Source organism: Colossoma macropomum, unplaced genomic scaffold (assembly GCF_904425465.1).
Source record: "Colossoma macropomum unplaced genomic scaffold, Colossoma_macropomum, whole genome shotgun sequence".
Taxonomy (NCBI): Eukaryota; Metazoa; Chordata; class Actinopteri; order Characiformes; family Serrasalmidae; genus Colossoma; species Colossoma macropomum.
In genome coordinates, this window is record NW_023494792.1 from 26,675,668 (window position 1) to 26,695,667 (window position 20,000).

Genomic DNA, 20,000 nt, shown 5'->3' on the forward strand with positions numbered 1-20,000 from the left:
ATCTAGTAGTCACAAAAGCAAGAACTAATACCTCAGCATCTTGTGGGAATATCATGTTTTATTTTTTTGATTTATTTCTTAAATAATAAAACACAGTCTTGAGCCCTATTCGGATGGGGTTAGTTTTACATGAGGCAGCGGGGGGATGTAAATGTTTCTCAGTGATTTTATTATTATCATGTTATTATGTTCTTAAGATTCTGTCTTCTGTTGGGTCAGTGACATTAGTCCTGACCGACCGTTCCCGCTTCAGTAAAGATTTAGCTTCTACAAAACAAGCAATAGAAATAACCTCAGGTTCTATTAATCCAGTGCGAATCGATATGTCTGTGAGAACAATACGGTATTCTGTGGAAAAGGAGTTTATTAAGGAATGGAGGTGCTCGAAGAAGCATTTACTTGAGTTCTCTGTGGCTAAAATCAAGCCGACATGTAACAATACTAACCCACCTCACCTGTACAACTCAGAACATGTACAAATTATAGAAAAAGTTCAACTTTATGTGGTGAAGTCGACTGTTGGCTGTGATTTCCTGAGCTAATGGCAATGCTATTGACAGTCCATTCACTTTAGACAGCAAGACAGCTGCTTAGCATAAACGGAATAACGGCTACATGTTTTTACATGCTTTCTGCTCGTTTCGGGAGTGAAGGCGGTGCGTAAATCGAGTAGTAACTCCTATCTCTTTCATTTACACTGTGATTTCTTAACCAGTGCGAATCTGTCATTAGCATTACAGACGTCCCTGTGGTAAACTAGCATTACCCACCTCCCTGTGGAAAATGAAGCCGTTGGAGCAGAGCTTGTTTTAAAATGTAAGTTGTTCACGTCTTTGAATTCGTCTTTGTTACCTTATAAAGTGTAAAATGATTGATTAAATTACTCGTCCATATATTGCATATCGTCCGTATATCATATTTTAATCAGTATTTGCATACATGTAGGTTATCGTAAGAACATCTCCATTTCTGGGAAGAAATGAAAAAGCAACACACACAATGCAACGGGTTCCATTTTCCTCTCACAGTTCCCTCACTGGTTTCGCACTACAATTGCGAGAGGCGGGACCTTTCTGTTGATGTCACCACACAGCCTCGTTAGGACTGTTCCATTCGTGTGGCCAATAGGCTACTAAGGTAGAGTCTTCATAGCAGACTCCTACCGAGGACTCGCCCTACCTCGGCTGTAGCATAGTATACTATAGTGTATAGTATAATCTCCATAGAAAAGCATTGACTAGTAGAACAGGATGCTTTGGAGCAGCCACATATGAGCCTACTGTCACCGTGCCCAATGCCAAGCGTCTGCTAGAGGGGTATAAAGCCCACCAGCGTTGGGCTGTGGAGCACTGGAACTGTGCTCTCTGGAGTGGTGAAGCTCCATCCAATACTATTAGGATGAGCTGGAGTGATCCAGAACTGATCTGTACCTCACTAATGCTCAGTCAAATCCTCACAGCAATGTTCCACCGTCTAGTGTAACGCCTTCCCAGAAGAGTAGAGGCTGTCACTGCAGCAAAGGAGGACAAACTCCCTGTTAATACCCTTCATTTCCGATGATACACTGGCTGAGCAGGGGCCTGTAAACATCTGGACAAACAGTGTGTGTCGATGGTGTTAAAGTGGCGTAGATGTACATTAGTGTTTTAACTGACAGGGTCAGTGTTGTGAGATTAGCCCTTAAATACATACCAGCAGTATTATCTTCTCTCAAAGCTACCAGAGAATTATTCTTACACATCTGAGAAACAGTGGGACTTACATTAGCTCCCTATTACAATCAGCCTGCGCTGAACGAATGAAGGAACAGCAAAGAACTTGCAATGATCAGAAGCAAAACCAAACAAGACAGGAATGACCAGCTACTGACCACTATAACTACTAAAAGCACTCTATTCAGAGAGAGAGGGAGAAAGAGAGATAAGAGGGGGCGAGAGCCACCAAGAGAGAGCAAGAAAAAGAGCTCTGTTCTGTATAATGGAAAGAAAGAAAGAAAAAGAAAAAAGAAAGAAAGACAAAGAGGATAGAAAGAGAAATAGAGGTGGTCAGCGAAATAGAGAGAAGTAGAAATGGAATGAGAACGCGAGAGAGAGAGAGAGAGAGAGAGAGAGAGAGAGAGAGAGTATGGTGAAACAGGGAGTAAGAAAGAAAGAAAGAAAGAAAGAGATATAGAAGAAGATGGAGAAAGAGAGCGAGGGGACAGAGAAAGAGAGCGAGGGGACAGAAATATAAAGAGAAAAATAGAGACGGAATGAAAGAGAGCTATAGGGGAAAAAAAGAAATAGGGGATGGGAAGCAGAGAAAGAAAGAGAGAGGGAGAGAGATGAAATGAAAGAAAAAGAGAGAGTATAGAGAGAAATAGAAGAAGAAAGAAAGAAAGAAAAAACAAACAAAAAAGAGAGGATAGAAAAATAAAGAAATACACAGAGAAAAGGCAAGTGAGAGAGCTGCAGAGAGAGAGAGAGAGAGAGAGAGAGGTGTGTTCTCAGCATGTGGTGAAAGAACAGAAGAGCTCACTGCTGCTGCTTTATAACAGAGGAGATAAAAGAGAGGTGCTGCGCAGAGAGAGAGAGAGACAGAGAGAGAGAGAGAGAGAGAGAGAGACAGAGACAGAGAGAGAGAGAGAGAGAGGCGTGCTGTGACTCTCTCTCTCCGTGTCTGTTCAGTTCAGTTTACTGCTCTCTCTACTGCCGTGATGTTACTGCAGTGCTGTACTGATCAAACGAGGATAAAGAAGATGAGGATAATAACCAGGGTGTAAATCTCTGACCTCACAGAGATTCAGATCAATCACAACTCATCAGGACACCAATCACGGCAGCATGAAATCTCAAATCTCACCATGATTCATTCTTATTATTTGGCCTTAATTAAGGATTACTTATTTTTGGAAATGCAGAACGCATAAACAGTATTAATGTACTGGTGGGTTATCGCTATGTAATTTTATTTTGAAATATTGTTGAATAGTATCATTGATATAAAGGGTGGCACGGTGGCGCAGTGCGTAGCAAGAAGTGCCGGGGTTCGACTCCCTGACCAGGCGACCACGGTCCTGTCTGTGTGGAGTTTGTATGCTCTCCCTGTGTCTGTGTGGGTTTCCTCCCACAGTCCAAAGACATGCAGTCAGGTATACTGGACACACTAAATCGCTCTTAGATGTGTGAGTGTGAACGTGTATGTCTGTGTTTCTGCCCTGTGACCTTTCCTGCCTCCCGACCAATGACCCCCCCCAACCCAGGAGGACAAGCTGCTTAGATAATGTGTGTGTGTGTGTGTGTCTGTGTGTGTATAATGGATATAGAGGATATAATGGAATTTCGGCTATGTTGAGTTTTTTTTTTGGATTTTCCCCCAATTTTCTCCCCAATTTAGTTGTCTCCAATTCCACCCACCAGTCAGGACTCCCCCAATCACACGATACCACCAGCGCTAGGAGGGTGAAGGCTAGCACAGGCTTCCTCCGAGACCTGTGAAGCAGGACTGCATCTTTTCGAACTGCCGCTCACGCAACGTCATTGAAAGGCCGAACGCGCTCGGTGGAAAGCACCAACCACAAGATCTGTCACGTCAGCTAACAGACGCCTGTGCTAAATAGCATCGTGGTGAGTGACGGGGGGAGATGGGGGCCATCTAGCCACCCAGAGAGAGCGAGGCCAATTTTGCTGTCTTGGACTCAGGCCACGGATGGCTGTAGCATCGCCAGGGATAGAACTCGTGATCTCCTAAAGATGGGGCCAACACTCAGACGGTTGCACCACTCAGGAGCAAGAAAATCAAGACCTTGTAATATGTACAATGCCGATGTTTTGGCTGTGTTTGAGCTACAGTCTTTCACTTAAACATGGTTAAACTAGCTGCATATAAAATGTGACCATGTAACTATTATGTTGAGATTGAGTCTGTTATTAGTTGACTGCTGTAAGCAGCACATTGCCTGAAACATAAACAAAATACACAACATTCTTCACTCGCGAGTGTAAAAAAACAAAACCATTATTAAAACATTTAGCTATATCAGCCGTAACATGCTGCTCTTTTAGTATAAAACCACCATCATAAAATGGCTTTTGTGAGTGTGCTAAACTCTTAAAAAAGATGGTTATTCAAGGGTTCTTTGGTAAAGAAAATCGTACTATATAGAACCATGAACACTCAAAGAACCCTTTGCATGCTTAAATGGTTCTTTGCTTGGTGAAATCGTTTCTCAGATTGAGAATGTGTTCTATACAGCACCAAAAAGGGTTCTGTTATTGTTATGATGTCAAGCTTGTAACAATAGAACAACCCATTTTGGTGCTATATAGAACCATTTTCAAAAAGAATCTATATAGAACCATGCACACATTCTCCATCAAGCTGAAAGACAATTTCACCATGCAAAGGACCATTTAACCATTTAAGTGTTAATGATTCCATGAAGAACCATTGTCTTTACTAAAGAACCTTTTTTAAGAGTGTAGAATCGAGAAACTGGTAAATGTAAAAAATTTAAAATACAATTATCCAGTAAATGATGATTGAAGCAGTGAAGCAGTAACATTTAGTATATATATATATATATTATTAACTCTTTCAAATCTTTTTATTCTGATTCAGCATTCAGTCTTTTTCTATTTAACATTAGTCGTTTTTGGGGTTTCATGTTGCACAAAGTGCAATAATTTCAGAAACAAAAGTAACACTACTATGAACACTAGCTATTTTATGTTTTTGGAAGATAAACGTTTAGGTTTCATCATTATTTTATTTGTCAGTGACACAGGAAAATAATCTCTAGATTATTATTAAGAAAATACTTGATGGATTAACTGATTACAGACGTATTCTGAAGCTGCAGACCTAAACTACACTATCTACAGTGCTATATGCCCTGTAATGCATTATTATTTGTCTCTGAAACAGACAGTAGCAGTGAGAACCAGCTTTCATTTGTCCACACTGAGACCGGACACTCGTTTGAACTGAGGCTCTGTTTGTAGTAAAGCAGTAAGAACAAGTCTGCACATTCCCTGGAAAAAAGCTATAAATAGGCAACAGGCATGTGCAGTGAGCACGCTGTGTTTACAGCCCTCCTCACTGCACTCCTGTTAAACTAATGAAGAAAAGAACAGACTGCATTTCAGCAGCCTGGCTGACTGAGCACTGCTGACCTGCTCTGCTGCAGGAAGCTGACTAGAACACAAAGTTCTGCAGAGTAGATCACCATCAACTATCAACTACAGCAAGCTGTACTGTATACAGGCTGAGAACAGAGAGTGAGAGAGAGACAGAGAGAGAGAGAGAGAAAGAGAGAGAGAGAGAGGTACTGAGTGATTTCTTGCGCTGCTGTTTCCAGCTGGCTGAGATCAGAGCCTGACCTCGGGGTGGAGAAGAGAGAAAGAGAGAGAGAGAGAGAGAGAGAGGGAGAGAGAGAGAGAGAATCAAGTGCAAGAGAGAGTGCATGACTGAAAAGAAGGAAATTCCTCACATGTGACGAGAGAAATGGACAGAGAGAGAGAGAAAGAAGAGAGACAGAGACAGAGCAGGAGAATGATATCATGTTGTCAGTATTGCTGTTCAAATGTAGAATATGTCATGATGTGCAGTTATTCTGTAACACTGTGATACTGTATGACACATTGTGCTGCATTGATACTCCATTCATTAATGTACCATAATGAATGAACATGGGCCTCTATGCTCTGCGTTTACATTTTGGCATTGAAAAAAACATCATTCCATGCCTGGAATCACGAAAAAGCTCCTTGGTCAGTGGGAGAAAGTTCCTCAGTCTGCAGGAAAAAGCTCCTTGGTTGGCCAGAAACAGTTTCGCATTCTGCAGGGGAAAGCAGCTCAGTTGGCCGAAGAAAGTTCCTTATTGGGTAGGGGAAAGCTGCTTGGCTGGCCAGAGAAAGTTCTTCGTTCTGCAGGGGAAAGCTTCTCGGTCAACGGATGAAGACCCTCATTCGGCAGGGCAAAGTTCCTTGGTCAATGGAGAAAGCCCCTCATTTGTCAGGGGAGAGCTCCTCGGTCAATGGAGAAAGTCCCTCATTCAGCAGGGGAAGGCTCCTTGGAGAAAAAGTTCATCTGTTTGAAAAAAGCTCCTCGGTTGGCAGGAGAAAGTTCCTCATTCAGCTGAGGAAAGATCGTTGACTGGCAGGAGAAAGTTCCTCGCTCGACTAGGGAAAGATCGTTGACTGGCAGGAGAAAGTTCCTCGCTCGACTAGGGAAAGATCGTTGACTGGCAGGAGAAAGTTCCTCGTTCGACTAGGGAAAGATCGTTGACTGGCAGGAGAAAGTTCCTCGTTCGACTAGGGAAAGATCGTCGGCTGGCAGGAGAAGTTTCCTCATTCAGCTGGGGAAAGATCGTCGGATGGCAGGAGAAAGCTCCTCATTGGACTAGGGAAAGGTCCTCGGCTGGCAGGAGAATGTTCCTCATTCCGCTGGGGAAAGATCGTCGGCTGGCAGGAGAAATCCCACTTTTAACATCCCACTTCACATCTGTTTCAAGGGGGGGACTATTATTTCTGGCCACCAAAACTGCAACTGGGCACAAAAAATTATTCGAATTAGCAACATGCCAGCGTTTACACCAAAAAGCTACACAAAAATAGAGCTGCATGATCCCCACCTCTTATCCTGCACTCACACGGCAATGACGCAGCAGAGGTCATTCATTTTCAACGAGAGCTGGCGATTTCCGGCGACAGGAAACGCTGCAAACATTGGCGACACGAATTGGGCGGGATCGGTGACGCGACAAAGTTGAGCAGAGTTTAACTTTATGCAAATAAAGAATGAAGCAACGTCGCAATTACCAATAGGAATTGAGCACTGAGCAGCATAGTACGCATTTTATCTCCGCCACTGTGAAACGGTACACCCCATTTTTAGTTCCTGGGTAATTGTTCCTACTACAAGTGAAATAACGGCAGCAGTGCGTTCGCCACAAACAGACAGTAATCACAAAAACCAAATGCTGTTATCCTCAAAAACTGACTGCACAGACACGGGGATGCATCTTATTTGCGCTTGGCGTCAGTGAAACCATGGCAACCAGTTCAGAAACACCCACAGGCGATCAGCCACAATTAGCCACAGAGCCTAGAGGTCTAACAGATCCAATATGGTGGCTGCGATGTACACTTGTGCTCTCCCGCAGACGTCAGCATGCATTCGCGTGAGTCAGACGCTGGCTCACTATCAAACATTCATTGGCAACCATCAATGACAGAGAGAGTGCTAGTACATTCTGTTATTAATAAGGCCAGAATTCACACACACTCTCATGCAAACGACTCCTCGAAGCAGAAATCAGTGAAGGACCAATTTCAGCGCAATTCCCAAGAGTTTCTCAGTTCAGTAACAATAACCTGCTTTTCATCCACCTGTCTCTGTGGGAGGTTTTAATATCTTAATTTATGCTTTTGAGTCACAGCATCATCTGATGGGAATCCTTGGTTTCAAATCTTTTGAGTGATGCTCTATTCCTGAACGACAGGTTTACGTTTCAGTAAATAAAAAGACAAAGTGCTGCAGTTTCTCAAAAGAATGGAATAGAATATAGCAGAATGGTAGAAAAGTCTTATTTAAACTCTGCTAGATAACACTGACATAACCATGCCATAAACATTTAATAGTAAATTATGTAACATGAACAGTGTCATGTTAAGATTACTGTTCACAGTCATAACAGATGTCATAATGTTTGAAGTCATGACAGCTAACTAGAGCACACAGCAAAAATGAGCATGTGACATAAGCTGTCATGACATCAAACATCATGGCATCTGTCATGACAACTAACAGTAATGTTAACAGGACACTGTAATATTACTGAACAAAATCTGCCATGCAGGGTAGTGAAGGAAGGTGGGTAGGGTCTGGAAACCAGGAGCCAAGGGAGCATTTACAATTTGGATAAGCATGCATATTGAAAAGTCTTTGCATTCTTAAAAAGTATTAAGGTTTAAGAATGCTAGTATGCCAATTTAGTAGTTTCCTGGGAATAACACTGCTATGTAAAAGTATTTAACAATTGTTTATTCGACATGGATTATTTTTAAGGTTTAAATTATGACTTTTGGGGTAAGCTGAAGTCTCTCAGAACTCCAGGCCATGTTCTTTCAGTTCCTTCGCAAAGTTCTGAAACCACAGTCGCTGACTGAAGTTCGGCACTTGTAAAGTGTCAGTTTGACCCCAAAGGATTTTAAGAAACTGTTCAGGAAAATGTACTGATTGTGACAGGCTTACTGCCTATATTAAGCAAGTAGTTCTAGTGAGTATTTAGTGTATTTTTAAAGGTCCACAGGTTACATTTTTCTAGTATTTTATTTAGGTCCACTAATCATTTGTTCTTTTTTACGCGACCATTTTCCAATCACTTTTTATCTCTTAGTATTAAACAGGCTGCTTTTGTTACTTTGCTTTTAAAATTGATATAAGATAAATGACCTCTTTTCTGATTGGCTGTCTTGTATTGTGCCTCATTCAAAAAGCAGTCTGGGGTGAAGCAGTCTTTCTAACTTTAATATGAATGTGTGGAGTTAAACCCTTTGTAGACACAATAGGTGGGCATTTGTGAATGTGTTGGTTTTTGTGACATCATAGACGCAATAAATTCAAAACTGGTTGTTTTTGCAGAGCTCCCCTGTATGCACTGCATGTACAGGGTAGTATGCTTTAAAACTTTAACAGTGTTTACATATTACTTCAAACTCCGTTACTTCAAAAAGCAAGGCAAATGGGTTTTCCATGATTATGGGTCCTTAAAAGTAACTAAGCAAAATAATCAGACTGAACTGTGGAGAAATCAAAGATTTCATGACACATGTTTCCTCAAGAAACTCTTACTGCACCTCTACTCCACAAAAGTCATGTTTTTTCCTCTTTTTTCTCCAAGTCAGTAGCGAAGGCATTTCTTCAGCCTGCAGCTGCAAAGCACTCAGAACCGAATTCCTGCGTGTGTTTCATACCTGCTCATTTCTGGCCTCGCAAACACACCTTTTCCAGGTGTAATAATAACGAGGAGAGTGCAGATAATGCAGGGTACTCCATCAGTAAGTATGAAAGACAGAGAGAGAGAGAGACTGTCAGGTTTGTCAGTGCAGTAAAATAGGTCCATATTTTCAGCGCCACCTGTGACAGGCAGAGGGGGGCTGGAACATGTAGACTGTGTCTCTGACTGTGGAGACACATATAGATTACTATTTTTACCACATGCACACACACACACACACACACACACACACACACACACTAGACCCCGCTGAGTAGTGGAGATGATGTATGCTTGCATGTCACCTGTGCAGAGGTGTGAGACAATGAGCCACAGGCTGTCATTATAAATCATATGAAGGCAGTACATTGCTTTGTGTACAGTCAAGCTGTGAAATACAGGGGGTCATGGAGGTGCAGGACTGCCTAATTAACCTCTTGGACCCCCCAAATGTCTCAAATCAAAATTCTGAGGGGTCTTTGTTAGGAAAAACTAGAAAACCAAATAAAATTCAGGGAAATGTCATTGTTTAGCTGCTTCACTCACAGTCGTTGAGCTTCTGTATTTGGTATTCTTAACTAACTGGAGATGCAGAATTGGTCTGTTAAGGGTGGCACTGTAGCCAATTGGTTAACCCAGTTGGTCCATCATAGCCTATCAACTGTAACTATGAGATACCTCTGAAAAACAATAAACCGCAGCATGTTTGCAAATACGAAAAACACTTTCCCAAGAGACTGGAGGGACGATTGTTACTCATTTCTCAAACCGAAGACAAAACAGAACATGAGAAAGATCTCAACTATGTGTAACATCTCAATTAGTGTGTGGAAGAGCACATTACCAAACTAGAAAGGAGCATTTCCAAAAGACGAACAGTTAAATCAAACATTTTGTTGCCATTGAAGCTAAGATTAGCGCCACTATGGCGAGTGAGTTAGCAGCCAGCCAACATGGGACCCCAGGGGGTATTATGCATACTGTGTACAGTCTTGTGCAAAAGCCTGAAGTAAATTAACATCCTCCACAGAGAACAAACTTAAATATGGTATTTTCTTCAATTTTAGTACACTGTTTCTATTTATTTGTCTATTTACTTATTTCCAAAATGTTGCATTCAACAAATAAACAGTAACAGCGCAATAAAATCTGCAGGATATGTTAGGCTCATTTTCACTTAGAAAATCAACAAAAATGTTATTTGACCAGGGGTGCCCCAACTTTTGCATACGACCATATGTGCTTGAATCCCCAGACGTATGGCCTTGGGAGATGCTAGCAGAGTCACTGACTATATCCTGATACCCCTGAGTTACGGAGTTCTCTTTTAATTCGATTAAACAAAATTATATTGTAATGTACTGTAATATAATACGTGCGACTGATAGGTGGCCATTAGATTAAAGAAACAGACAAATTTACACAATTTTTCACTCTAGATCGATCAGTCAAGCTATGTCCAAACTTCGCTTCTTTAGCTTAAAAGTGGAGCTATGATGCTAACGTTGTTCACAATCATTAGAACTCAATAGTCACTCAAATCTATTCCATAAATGCATCCCCAAAACCTCTATCAATCCCACTCCAACCACATCCCAATCATAACCTAAGGTTGTACAGACTAGTCAACATGATATGACTTATTGTGAACAACAAAAATAATAAAATTTCACTGCTACTGGCAGCCATTTCGGACAACACCAGAGCTAGTGCTGAACGTTTTGGAGAAAATATTTCATTTAAATTTTTCTGACTAATATTGTGACTATTGCGATAATATTGTGATTATTTTCTATAAATTAAGGTTCAGGCCTGTTTCTGGTTTTTTTGGTTTTTGTTTTTTTTGTTGCCAAGAACACCAGAATATCCACTTTTTCTGCCTTGAAGCTTCACTCCCTGAATGCAGTGTGCCAGCCAGCCACTAAGTTGTGGTTATAATGCAAACTAACACATGTAATGTATAATGTAATGTAAACTGGCTCTGTGTTATTGGGCTACAATTTTGATAATGTAGGCTAGAATTACTGCAGCTATTGCGATTTGAAAACTGTGCTATTTGAAATTGCGATTTCACTATAAAAAATGATCTTTCAGATCATTCTGATCTTACTCCTCAGGTGGTTTGTGAGTACAGACCCTGTTGTCTAAAGTGGCTGCCCCCAGGATTCAGCTACAAAGAGAGGTTCTGTTCATTTTTATAGTTTACAGTACGTCATACGGTCCTAGACCACATCTACAAGACTGCATGACATTAATGGGAGGTGGGTCTTCATGTCTAAGAGGGACGAGGTATTAAAAAACTGGGAAACTTTAACTCTCGGTGGAATGTTTCGCTGATCACCATGGTGCACTGCTGTTGCTGCTGACAGTTTTGCGGCGCTGCCCCATTTAAAACCGGAATATCCGGTTTGCCATTGACTCGCTCACTGTCATACTGTAAACAAAGTGTTAAAATTCACGAGTAACAAATGTTCAACAGCTGAAACCACACTCCCCAAAACACTCCTGAAAGGATGTGGACCGGGACAAGGTAGTTTGTTTAGTCCGAAAGCACTGGACACAAGCCTGGCTCTGCATGAATGGCTGCGTTCTCTGAGCACTAAAGGCTGCTATTCCTCAGTGTCCACTCCTAGTGTATAAAGTTGTGTCCGGTCAGTGCGCGCTGTCATTCATTTGAAGCAGAGCAGAGAAAGGGAGCACACAGGTCAGCTGTGAGTGTTTGGCACCGTGCTGAGCAGTGAGACCATGCTGTTTAGTGAGACGCTGCAGTGGCACAGGACCCACACGCCACAAAGCTCATACTAAAATCAGCCAACAGAAATCCTCCCAGATTTCATCTGCAAAACAAATCTGGTTCAATACACAGTTACAAAAAGACACTGTACATAAAGTAATAGCAGGCAGATTTCGACATGGCACTGCCATAGGATGCCACGATTCTAGCACACTAGTTAATCAAATGTCTGACCTGCTAGAGCCGCCCCAGTCAGTTGTAGATGCTGTTATTTTGAAGTGGAAATGTCTACAAGCAACAACAGTTCAGCAGCAAAGTGTTAGACCCAGGCCTGGACCACCCCATGCGGCCCGATCCACTAGGAGGCCCCCATGAGTGATTATGAAACAGCTGTTTTGACTTGTGGTATGAACTTTACTTAGTGGCACAGCTAAAAAAAGAACTAATTTCAAATTTGTCATTGTGTTTCGGCCAATCATAACCCTGATGCTCTCCACGTCTACTTCCTTTTCTCCTCCAATCACTGCTTAGCAACCATCCCACTATCCATCATTACTTTGTTCAAACTTGTCTGGAAAATCTGGGTTTGGCGGATGCCAAAGAAGGTCGCTGCCTGCCTGAATGCAGAGTGTGAACTGTAAAGTTTGGTGGAGGAGGAATAATGGGGCTGTTTTTCATGGAAATCTTAAGGCTACAGCACAGAATGACATTCTAGAGAACTGTACGCTTCCGACTTCAACCCCATCCATCTCCTTTAGGATGAACCAGAATGATGACTTTGAGCCAGGCCTTATTACCAACAACTTCTTGTGGTCGAATGGAAGCAAATCCCTGCAACCATATTCCGACATCTAATTAAAAGCTTTCCCAGAAGAGTGGAGGATGTTAGAGTAGAACAGTGGGATGCATATTAATACCCACAGCTTTGGAATGATGTGTTCAACAAGTACATATGGATGTCCACATACTTTCGGCCATGTAGTGTAGACAGACACAGAGACAGAGAGCCAGATCGATCATGTGCTTACCTGTGTATCCAGGTGTTGTGACGATTAGCCTGTGTGGCACTCGCGGGGACACCTTCAGCCCCGCCCTCACCTGATAGAACCTGCAACCAATCACAGAACAGGGAGACGAGTTATTACAGGATTTTGGGTGGTTTTACTCAGTGCTGACCGACTCCAGCCTTCACATTTTAGTTAAGGCTCAACTCAAGATGGCCAGTGTCAGTGCCGGGTACCTAATGCATTGCACATGTGTGAGTTTTTCCTCAAGTCCAGTTCAGTTCAGAGTTTCCCAAAAGCTATACAGCACAAAACAATAAAGCTAGAATCATTTTAATCTTAAATCCTTAGCATTGATTTTGCTTAATAGGTGCAGTATATTCTTATTCATATGCTGATCATAATTAGTAAGCATTAATATTTAATACAGAAAACTGCTAGGGCTAAGTGGTACAGCCAAAGTATCATATTGCAACATTTTTCATATTACCGCTAGTATTAGACCGCATTTCATTTTCCAGTAAAGCTTATATGAGAACTGTATGACGAAGGTTACAGCTAACACTAGGGCCAACATGTTACATCAGTGGTGTAGTCCGTTCTGATGTAGAGGATATATTGTATATACCTGCTAGCAAGACTAGCCTAGAACATCCTTAGCCAGTTGCATAATCACATTATTGTTTTTATTTCACTTGAATATTTTTTGTCATCTAGAATATTTTTTGTCATTTAGAATGTATTTAACTTTAAATGTTTTACTTAGGCCCTTAAGGCTGCCTCAAAAAGTGTCTATTTCTGCTGTTAAATCTGCCCTTCTTCGTTAATCATATGATTTCTCTGCTGCTGTTACATACCTTTGATATGTAAAGAATGATTTTTATCCCGTTTGTGTCAAAAATGAGCTTTTTGAACAAGAAAACACAAACAGGAATATAAGTCACATGTTAGTCGCACTTTACTGTTAATATTATGTGGCATGCACCCGTCCCCTGGACCCCGATGATGACCGTGAGAGCCAGCAAGAGGGTGGGGCCTGAACTCCGAGCCCAGACAAAACCCCACTCTTTGGCTCCACCGGGATCAAACGTGAGGCAAATTAAAGTGGCCTTACGGCAGGACCAGAGGCAGTGCCCAGGAGGTGGGGCTCGGGACTCGCACGCCACAGTCTGGGCACAAGGAACATACGATTACACAAAAATGAATAAGATCCAAGCTGCATTCTGAGTGAGCTCAGACACTGATACAGGGAAAAAAAAACACTGTGCATCTAACAACGAAATAAACCTCATCGAACTTTCATGTAATGACTTAAATGATGGTAGCAGATAGAAAACTGTACGTTTTACACGCTAACATTGTTTAAAATGATGTTACTGCTGCACATGGTCCACGTGTGTGGTGTAGATTTAAAAGAGTGTTGTTTTTTTTTTTTTTTGGGGCTGGCTTTATGAGGGGTTTATGAGGTTAATGTTCATCTAAAGCCGGGGTGTCAAACTCAACCAGAAAAAGGGCAACACTAAAAAATCTCATAAAATTTGTGGGCCAGAGAAAAAAATGTTTTCATTTTATTTTTAATTAATGTTATGCTATAACTTGAACTGGCCATTGTTTATAGAAAAACAACGTCAACGGTAAAATACACTTAGAAAAAGACACTTAGGTACGGTAAAAGACACTTGTAGTAGACCTATTCCACTTTTGCCGAAAAGTTTCCTCCCAGAGATGCGAGAAAAGCAGCTATAGCTGAGCTAAAGCTTAAAGCAGAGCAAAGTAAGTCTGCGTTTTCGTTTATATTTTATAGCCTGTACTCTGACATTGGCACATACTGAGACATATTTACAGCCAAGATGGTAAAACCTTACTTCAGTAAAATGGATATAAAACGCTGTGGCTCCCAAGGTGGTTTGATTTTTGCTGAAAGGACAAAATGTCCCTTTTTAACATTTGGCTTGCGACCCCTGGTATATGCAAATTCTACTGGGTGTACAGCATATACCTGAGTATCAGGTAAACTACATCTCTGCTTTCCCACTATGCTTAATATGCTTTTGAGAAGGTGGATGCTGGTTTAGCTCAGCTCTCTTTCTAAACTTTATGCTGCACAAACACACATCCACTGTTGAGCAAGGCCTTAAATGTGGATATGCTTCCTTCAGCTTCACCATGACTGCATCCTATCTGTTCTTTCAGCCCACTGCTCAGTCCAAACCCACGTCCACAGCAAACGCTGCTCACATAACTGCATTTCATAATACAAGACACTGACCTTGAACTTCTCCATGTGCAAACAAAACCAGCAAAGCACTGTACAAATGTAGCTGAATTATTAATCCCTAACAGGCAATAAATAATGAATTATACATATCATGGCACGTTCCCCCCTGTACTGGCTGGTGTCCTAGGACAAGAAACAAACCAGTGATCTCAACAGACTTGTCTGTAGTACCTGTATGGGCTATAAGTGGATCATAAAAACTGATGGCCACTGCATTTCTGTCCTAAGCGTGCACATTTAGAGCTGCTAGTTAGTCAGGGAGGTGCAGAGGTGACCTCTTCTTGCGGAGTGAAAGTGATTTGATGTGAAAGCACTTTCCCAGTTCTCTCGGGGCTGCGGGCTCTGATCAAGGCCCGAGCTGGACTTCTCAGCACTGAGGTGGTGCTATTATTGCTTCAGTATGCAAAGGCAAAGTGTTTACTCGTTCACGCTTTATGTGGACAGTGCACTGTTTAACTTTCAATCCAGACCAGATTCATGTTTGTAAGAAGAAGAGGAGAGATTTCATTATGATTGGAATTTGATGAAAAAGTGTACAGTCTTATTTTGCAAAAAGTTAAGTGGTTACCCAGTCGAGTTGCCGGTATTTATGATTTAATGCTTCAACAGGACGTAAAACGTTACTGTTTTGCTCATATTTGTGAGTAAGTATGCTATGTTATACGTAGCTGCTCTGAAATGTGACTGTCTTAATATGGGCACGTTGTTAAAAGATGTTGTTAAGGCAGACATAGCATCACTTTTACCGCTAAATAGGCAAAGCTGATGTAACGTTAAGTCTAGGAACAGTTAAAATATATTTCACTGACACATTAATGCTGCTACATTAATCGTCCACTGAAGAGGAGAAAAAACACTTATGAAAGACGACGAGTCTCCATCAGCATACAGTGTTAGCGGTTAGCTGCAGTTTTAGCTCATTAGCTCATCTGAGGCAGTCTTTGTCTCATTACTCATCAGACACAAAGACCTAGTCATTTTCCTTGGCTAATTTTAAATAATACAGCATCCCTTCTGTGCGGTTACCTGGAAATGTGTTCATTAGTTAGAATTCACATCCCTGTTCAGTATTACTTTATTAAAATTGATTACTATATTCAAATTTAATGCTCAATTAAAAATAAAATGATCATTCTCAATGCACTGGCTTAGTAATTAGCAATGAAAGGGAGGAAACCCACACAAGCAGGAGCTCATGAATGCACGTATGTTTGTAGTCATAAATTTCATATATATGAAGTAAAATTCTGTCATAAATTGAATGTATATGAAGTAAAGGTTTGTATAAAGTAAATGGTTTAGTTTAATTAGGTTTAGTTTAAGTAATCAGGGTTTAGACAGACACCTCCCAATAGAAAATACTCTATAAATGATGATTTTGTATATATTTAGCTTACTACTATCTAAATTAATTCATGGGTTTAAAAAGATCATACCATAATCCTTGTAAATACCTAAAAACCATCTCTGAAAAAATGTATTTTTCTATTTTAAATGTGTGTGTGTGTGTGTGTGTGTGTGTATGTATTAATTTGGCAGAATGGTGCGTATAATAAAATGTGCAATCTCTAAATAGTATATTATTGTTCTCATTTTTATTGTTTAAAATAAAAATAAAAAACATAGATTTCTCATTTAATTGTCAAAATAATCACTACATTACTTGATTTTTCATTTAATTAATAGTGACAGCCCTAATCTAAACATTTACATAATGTATATTCAATGTATAGCAGAACAACAATACTAACTGGAGACACGTAAGGGTTAAGTACTCTGAGTGCTGTAATCCATCTGTGGAGCTTTTAGTTTCTGAGATAATCCACTGCAGCAGTCAGAGTTGTGAGTCTATAACATCATCTAATTCACCCTTTTCCCACGAGGCCAACTGTACTTCAGTGTTCAATATTGCTTGAAATGTGCTTTTTTGATATATGACCAAATATGGGGAAAAACAGCCTCTAATAGTGCTGGGTAAATTATCGTGAATTAGCAACAATGTTCAAATGCATATACATAAATCAAATAAAGAAATAATATGAAACAGTGTGATATAATAAAATAAACAGCATTGTAAATTAAGTTTCAATTCTGTGTTAACTTTATTCATCAAGCAATGCTTTCAAACTTCATCACAAATGTTTTTGGCCTGGATAAACTTTCCTGTTGCACTGTTTTCATTCAGGTGCGCTGAATATAAATGAATATAAAAACCAAACATAAACATCCTTTTGGCTGCACTAAGTAGTCTTCTCCTGAATCGATACTCTGTGTTGAGCCTGGCAATCTGGCAAAAACATCACATCACGATAAGTAAAGATATTTATACAATACACAATAGGTGTATTTTGACACACATACACATTGCACTAGTAGTGCCAGATTTCAAAATTTCATCAAAAACTCTGGGACTGATATATATTTGAAAAATAACATTGGAACCTGACCAAACCAGTCGGGTCCCACCATGTTTGGATTACTATTTCAAACTCTACCTTCAAGTAGCAACTACTCTTTGATACAGGGCTGCGACGATTAGTCGACATAATCGACAACGTTGATTATAAAAATTTGTCGACTTAGAATTTCATTGTCGACGCGTTAATCATTTGTAACTGCAACACACTACAGTTTACCTGTTGGAAAACAAGGTCTAATGGATTGTGTTGCTAAGAGACGCTGTTTCAGTTATGTTAGCTAACGTGGGAACATCACCTCAATGAAGAGAGCCAGCCTCGCACCAGAGCACGTCAACATGATCACGTTCCTGCACTGCAATTTAAAGCTTTCGTAAACTATAGTTAATAGTTATTTTGGACTGGAAGAAGTTTTTTTTTTTCATCTGAAGTCGTATTTGAACCTTTGGGCTTCCAAACCCAGCAAGATTTTATATAGGATGGACTGTGTTTTTTACTTTTACATACTTGACTTTCACTTTAAGCAAACCTATTATATAGTTTGTTTTTGACTTGCAGAGTTATAACTTCTGCAACTTAGCAGCCCCCCATGCTGGGGCAGAGGCTGCTATTTTGAGGTACATTTTTACAGATTATCTTCATTTGAAAGTCTTCTTGCACCTTAATTTGTATTATTAAATCAGTATTTACTTTTAGTATGATTACATGTATTAATGTTACAAATACGTTTAATTAAGCGGTCAAGCAGGTGAGGTAAAACAGGCACGGGAGCCACGCCCACAGGAAGCAGAGATGGAGGGCATAACAAAAAATAATCGTTGACTAATCGACTAATCGGAAAAATAATCAACAAATTAGTCGACTACCAAATTAATCATTAGTTGCAGCCCTACTTTAACAGTGAACAAATCTCTTTGATTTGATGAATGAATTAGAGAAACCTTTAGCTAGACACCTTTACATCATAAATGTACCATAATCCATTGAAATTATATGTTCTCCACACACCCCGTCTCGTCTCCAGGCTTTTAATTTTATTGTTCTGTTTTAAATCATTCGGTTATGAAAAGGTACAAATTTGTACTTTTCACCTGGAAAAACTTATTTAAGGTTCACAACTGGACCTCAAAAAAGATTTTGAGGACTTTACATTTTTTGCACCTTGATAAAATATCCTAGCACAGTACCTTTTCTCCGACAGTGATAGTAAGATCATGTTGAAATTTCTAAACATTTTCTTTATTTTTGCCTGCCAACACTCCCCATCTTTGGAGGACCAAGAACCTAAGACTTAGTTAGTGGTATAAAACATAGTTCACAAACCAATAAGGTCATCCAGTAAAGAGGAAGGACATTATTGCGACTAATTAACACAACTGCAAAAACAGCACTAAGATAAACAATGAGAAAAGGTTGAAAATCTGCCACTGCGACAGCCCTAATTCAGGATTTTCAAACGTCACATCATGAACAAGAGCAAGGCCAGATCATGAGACGGTCTTGTTTTTGCTCTAACCGCACCTGATTTAACACCATGATGACCTGATAAGTGGAGTCTGGTGTTTTGTAGAAGAGATACACTAAGCTGAGCAGCGCTGGGGTCTGACACCTCACAAATTAAAATCTGTTTTTATTCTTCACCATTGATTTAATGAAACAACAACGATCTCCCATCAAAGCATGTGGATGGCTGATGTCAGATGGGCGTAGCGTAGAGCTCTTCGGCCTGTGTGGATAATGAGTGGTTCATCGCTCTCCCCCCGAAGGGATTTCCTCAAGCTCTGTCTGGGACCACGTTGCGGTCAGCATGAAATGTCTGAATATTGATTTTTTTTCCACTCTGTCTCTTTGTTTCATCACTTCCTCTGCACCCGAAACCGCAGAGCAACCCGAGCCACCGCACGCTACGCACCAGAGAACCGGTTCAACACTGCTGCAGTTTACATCAATATCAACATTACACAGATTTACACTACAGATAATTGCACAGTCAGTTACATTAGCACATGCGTTTAGTGATGTACACTAATGCCAATCTCTAACATACACTACAGCTGGTTAAAGGAGAATTCTGCTGATTTTACAAAATACTTGTATAATTAAATGGAAACAAAAATGTAAACAAAGTCAGAGTGGTTTAATGTGAAACACTCTGATCTAGAGAAACATATCAAAACAGAATTTTTCACGGTGGTGATAGGAACCAGATGTCTGAAGAATTCAGTGCCTCTAAATATCTCTCTAAATCAGAATATGCTGCCTGATGCCTGAAAACGGTACCCAAAGAAAACCCATGGTGGTGTTAATGGTAGTTTCATAGTAGTATACATGTTAGTGTTCATGGTAGAGTTCTTGGTGGTGTTCTTGGTGGTGTTCATGGTGGTGTTTATGGCAGTGTTCATGGTAGTATTCATGGTCGTGTTTATAGTAGTGTTCATTGTGGTGGTCATGGTAGTGTTTATGGTAGTGTTCATGGTAGAGTTCACAGTGGTGGTCATGGTGGTGCTCATGGTAGTGTTCATGGTGGTGGACATTGTGGTGTTCATGGAAGTATTCATGGTAGTGTTCATGGTAGTGTTCATGTTGG

At 40.5% G+C, this 20,000-nt stretch overlaps 1 protein-coding gene across 1 annotated transcript in view; it reads right to left on the bottom strand.

Moving 5' to 3' along the window:
- fam135b (family with sequence similarity 135 member B) overlaps positions 1-20,000 on the bottom strand; it is a 113,964-nt gene that overhangs the window by 51,310 nt on the left and 42,654 nt on the right. The window contains 1 exon segment of the mRNA XM_036575334.1: positions 12,743-12,822. Within this exon segment, the coding sequence (XP_036431227.1) occupies positions 12,743-12,822 (80 nt within the window).